Below are 5,506 nucleotides of genomic sequence, written 5' to 3'. Positions count from 1 at the left end.
CCTCGCTCTCTCGGTCTCTCTCTGGGAGGCTCTATTTGATGTAATGCGCATCTCTCTCTCGGTCTGTCTCTTCTCGCTCTCTCATCGTCTCTCTCCCTCCTCTCTCTCTATCTCTATCCATTTCTCTCTTTTCTCTCTCTATCTTTCTCTCTCTATCGCCTCCTCGTCTCTCTCTCTCTCTCTCTCTCTCTCATCTCTCTGCTCTCTTCTCATATCCATTTCTTCTCTCTCTCTCTCTCGCCATTTCTCCGCTTTCTCTTCTCCTCTGTCTCCTTCTCTATCTCTTCTCTCTCTCTCTCTCTCTCCCATCTCTCTCGTCTCTCTCCTCTTCTCTTCTACTCTATCTCTAATCTCTATCTCCCCCCCTCTCCTCTCTCTCTCTCTCTCTCTCCTTCTTCTCTTTTTCTCTCCTCTCGCTTCTCTCCCCTCTCTCTCTCCTCTCGGTTTCTCTTCGCCTGTTCTCTCTCTTCTTTCACCTCTCTGCTCTCCACTTCTTCTCTTCTCTCTCTCTCTCTCTCTCTCTGCTCTTCTCTCTCTCTTCTCCGCTCTCTCTCTCTCTCTCCCGCTCTCCTCTTTCTTCTTTTCTCTCTCTTTTCTCTCTCTGCTTATCTCTCTCCTCACTCTCTTCGTCTCTAAATCTCTCTCCTCCCTCTCTCTCTGCTCTCTCTCTCGTCTCTCTTCTCTCTCTCTCGCTCAAAGCACGCAGCTGATGTACACATAAAGCACGATGTGAGTACAATAAAGCACGATGATGTACAATTAAAAAGCACGACCAGTGAGAGTGATGTACAATTTCAAAGCACGAGGTGGATGTACAATAAGAAAACACGAGTGGATGTACAGTTAAAGCACGATTGATGTACAATTAAAAGCACGAAGTGATGTACAATAAAGCACGAGTGATGCTACAATAAAGCAGATCGTGATGTACAATAAAGCACGACGTCAGTGGGATGTACATAAAGACGAGTGATGCTACAATACAAGCACGGTGATGTACAATAAAGCAGTAGTGACGTACAATAAAGCACTGAGTGATGTACAATAAAGCTACAGTGAACTTGTACAATAAAGCACGAGTGATGTACAATAAAGCACCGAGTGATTGTTACTAATAAAGCACACGGTAGTGATTGTACAACAAAGCCACGAGTTGCATCTACAATTAGCACGAGTGATGTACAATAAAGCACGATGTGATGTAACGCACGTAGCACGCGGGTACACCGTGAGATACCACGCACGGTACACGCGGTACACTGCACGTACACGCATGGTACACGCACGTACCACGCAGATACAGCAGCGTACAGCGCGGGTACACGCACTACACGCGGGTACACGCATCGCCCGTGCACGCGGGTATACGCATCGTACACGCAGATACACGCAGATACACGCCCACGTACCACCGTACACGGCAGACACCACGCAGCGTTAACACGCGAGTACACGGAGATACAACGCCCGTACACGCGGGACACGCCACCGTACACGCACGTACACGCACGTACACGCTAGGTACACGCCACATGTATGCGGTTGTACGTGCGTGGACTTACCCGCGATGTACTTGTCGTTGTGTACCGCGTGTACTGCGTGTACCCACGTGCACGTGCGTGCCCGTGCGTGTACCCGCGTGGTACGTGCGTGCACACGCACGATACGACGCACGCTTACACGCACGTACCGCAGGTACACGCACATTGTAATTGTAGTGTACGTGGGTGTAACTGATACCCGGCGTGTACGTGCGTGTTTACCCACTGTGCACGTGGCGTGTCTGCCCGTGCGGGTACCCGCGTGTCACGGTGCGTGCACCCGCGTGTACGTGGCGTGTATACTGCGTGCACGTGCGTGTACCCGCGTTTTACGTTGCGGTGTAATCTGCGTGCACGTCGCGTGTATCCCGCGTGTTACGTGCGTGTGCGGCGACGTGTACGTGCGTGTATCTGGGGGTACGTGCGGTGTACGCTGTGCGTGTGCGATGCGTTGTTACCGCGGTGTACGTGCGTTGTGATCTCCGTTGTACCCGCTGTACGCTGCGTGTATCTGCGTCTACGTGTGCTCTGCGGCGCTGATCTGTCGTGGTACGTGCGGTGTATCTGGCGGCTGATACGTGGCTTGTACCTGGCGAGTTACGTGTCACCGATGTACGCGCGTACGTTGCGGTGTATCTCCGGTGTACCCGCGTTGTACGTGTAGCGTGCGTGTATCGTGATGTACGTGCGTGTGGTATCTGCGTGTACGTGCGTGTTTCCCCGTGTACTCGCGTGTACGTGGCCCGGGGTTTGTACCTGTGTGTACTCGTTTTAGTTTGAGTGACCCCAGTCTCGCGATGAATAATAATTTCTAATTGAAATAAGAATGGTCGTTATACCGGACCGTACCAGGGTACGTCTCCAGGCAGTACCCTGGGCGGACATTGACCCTCGTGAGCTATACTGTGTTATCCCTGTAATACATATACCTAGCAGGCACTTTGGAGAGTGTGAGGAGAGCCTCCCAGCAGAGCCAGCTCTAGCGTGGCTCTCGTGTAGTTCATCGACGACGAGCGATCTAGTGAACACACCGAACGTGTAACACCAGGCCAGCGAGCAGCACGTGCGCGTAGTATGACGCGAAACCAGCACCAGCCACCGCGTCCGCGGGCCCGTGTCGCCAGCCGTCGCCGCTGCACGCTGCCCGACGCAGCCCGACACGACGACGACACCGTAGATATTTAGTCGGTGAGGCGGGACGCACACTACGGTCCTAGCCGCTCCGTCGCGACAGACACACGTCGCGCCGCAATGTGTCGGGTACCGTGCAATTCGTCGGCTGCAGTACGATTGTCGGTGCCCGTCTTGCCAATCGTCTGGTGCAGTGCGATTGTCGGTCTTGCTCCGTGCAATGTCGGTGCCTCGTGCAATCACCGTGGTGCAGTTTGCAATTGTCGGTAACGTGCAATCCGTCGGCGTTGCCATGGTGCGATTGTCCGGTGCCACCGTGCCAATTTGTCGGTGGTGCCGTGCAATTGTCGACGGCGGCGGTGCCTCGGCGATTCAATTGCGTTGTTCCGGTCGTCATGCCCAATCGACGGTTGCGTGCGACCGTCGGGTGTCGCAGTGTGCCGCCGGATGTCGCGCGTCCCCTGTGCCGCCGCGTGTCGCGTGTTGTGCTCGCCGGCTGTCCGCGGTGCTGCGCCGTGTGCGCTTCATTGATTTGAGTGCCGCTTGAGCGACCGACCGTTCGCTAATATATATTACTGTGATGGGAAAGAACAAACGGCGGACCTGCGCATGCGCGGACAGGACAACGAAGTCGCTGGGATGTGTTTTGAAGGACTGCAGATAAATACATTACTCAGACACGCGAGCACAATCACTTACCGCTCTATACATCGCGATCTCTATATATATATATAGAGAGAGAGACCGAGAGAGAGAGAGAGAGAAAAGATGAGAGAGAGAGCAAAAAGAGAGAGCCTATATATTATGTGTGTGTGTGTGTGTGATGTGTGTGTGTGTGTGTGGTGGTTGTGTGTGTGTGTGCTGTATGTGCAGCGGGCCGTGTGTGTGTTGTGCGCCGCGCTGCGCCGCGTCGATGTGTGTGTGTGGTGTGCTTGTGTAGTGTGGTGTGCGTGCTAGCTTGCGTGCCATTCAAGCCGGGCGGACGCCCGTGTTGTGGAGCTGCGTCGGTGGGGTGGTGGGGGGGTTGTGTGTGTGGTGTGTGTGATGTGATGTGTGTGTGTGTGGTGTTGTGTTGTTATGTGTGTTTACAGTGTATGTATAGATAGCTCACATTCTGAGATCGCCTTTCGAATTTCTGGTTATATCAGGTTTTATCTGGTTCTCATACGACAAGAGGTCGAAGTCTGTCTATGTCCACTATGATTGCAACATGCGCATACGTATATATTATATATATATATATATATATTATATATTATATAGATCAGTGGCTGTTCCGGGGTGACACGTATGGTGTGGGGCAACTAGAAAACATGGGCCCGTTGTTAGACACAAAATTAGCCTTTTATCATAGACCGTTACATTGATCACTCATTCACCAATCAACACGTGCATCATCATCATGCATGAAAGTTGCTGTTTCCTTCCAGAATATTAAGATTTTGATTCATCTGTAGAAACTTCTTACTACACACGTGGATTTGTTTACAGGGTCTGAGCAAATTGCACTGGAGGGAGAGGCAAAACTTTCAAGAAATAATTCGTATTTAGGATAAGGTTAAGCTGAAGGAATAATTGTGTTTTTATAAGTTACAATTGTTTTTTATAAATTGTAATTTTGTTCCCCTATTTATTACATTATTAATATTCGGGTGACTTGCAATTATGACCGAAGCTTGTTTCTTAGTTCGCTCTAAAATCTAAGAGCTGCCACCCTTGCCCCCCCCCCCTCCACCCAGGGCCCTGGTTACACGCGTAGAGGTGACATATAAGAAGTCTAGGTGCCTGGTACTCGCACTCGCTCCATTATATTATTGTAAACATAAGACCTGGCAACTGCATTGAAATCAGCGGCTGCACCGCGGCACATATAACCCTAACCTGAATGACACACGGCTTACTACAGGTCATAGTTACAATATCGTACTGCGTACTGCACTGAACATAATATTTCACTGCGTAGAGCTGTCACAAATACAAACAAACAAGTCTGACAAGGTCAGAAGCGAAGATGATTGATATTCGCCCTTATTTGATCAAGAAGATAAAAGCTACTAGAAGACGTTGAGATGGGAAAGAGGTGGATGAATCAATCATCCCCCCCCCCATCCAGGTCATGGCTGTAGCTAGCGGGGGAGGGGGGCAAGGGAGGCAGTTATATTATATTATTCCCCCCTCGCCGAGAGAGAAATGTAGATATATTACGTGGTCAATGGATGTGATCTTCCCAGAGCACGCCACGCACGTGAATTCGCCTCCCCCACAATACAAAGGCAAACACACAAAGTTTCACAAGGTTTCACAGTGGCAAAACACAAAGTTTCACAAGGTTCAGAAGATTTCACAAGGTTTCACAAAGGAAAAACACAAAGTTTCACAAGGTTCACAAGGTTTCACAAGGTTTCACAAAGTTTCCCAAAGGAAAAACACAAAGTTTCACAAGTTTCACAAGGTTCACAAGGTTTCACAAGGTTTCACAAAGGCAATACACAAAGTTTCACAAGGTTCACAAGGTTTCACAAGGTTTCACAATGGCAAAACACAAAGTTTCACAAGGTTTCACAAGGTTTACAAGGTTATGGAAAATCATGCCCTTCAAAAATCATTTTCAAACATTTCAAATACACAATTTTAAATCAATTTAAAACATTTCAAATTAATTAATAAAAATACAAATTACTTTATATTGTTCGAGAAATTTAAATTCAAAATTAATTCACAGGATAACAAATCAATTTATTAACTTGCAAATTAATTCACAACTTTCCAAAATAATTGCCTGATGTACAAATTCCTTCACATCATTGTAAAAATTCATTTTCAAAACATCAACC

The 5,506-nt window shown here is 48.9% G+C and overlaps 1 protein-coding gene across 1 annotated transcript in view; it reads left to right on the top strand.

Annotated features, from left to right (window-relative positions):
* The first annotated feature begins 4,884 nt into the window (after positions 1–4,884).
* The window catches only part of LOC106817718 (ornithine decarboxylase-like), a 46,542-nt gene continuing 45,920 nt past the window's right edge, over positions 4,885–5,506 (top strand). Inside the window, exon 1 of the mRNA XM_014822407.1 lies at positions 4,885–5,247. Coding sequence (XP_014677893.1) covers positions 4,885–5,247 — 363 coding nt within the window. The remainder of the gene's footprint in view (positions 5,248–5,506) is intronic.

This window comes from Priapulus caudatus, unplaced genomic scaffold (genome assembly GCF_000485595.1).
Source record: "Priapulus caudatus unplaced genomic scaffold, Priapulus_caudatus-5.0.1 Scaffold1838, whole genome shotgun sequence".
Lineage (NCBI taxonomy): Eukaryota > Metazoa > Priapulida > Priapulimorpha > Priapulimorphida > Priapulidae > Priapulus > Priapulus caudatus.
The sequence above is the reverse complement of the archived record's forward strand: the minus strand, read 5'-3'. Positions and strand labels throughout refer to the sequence as shown.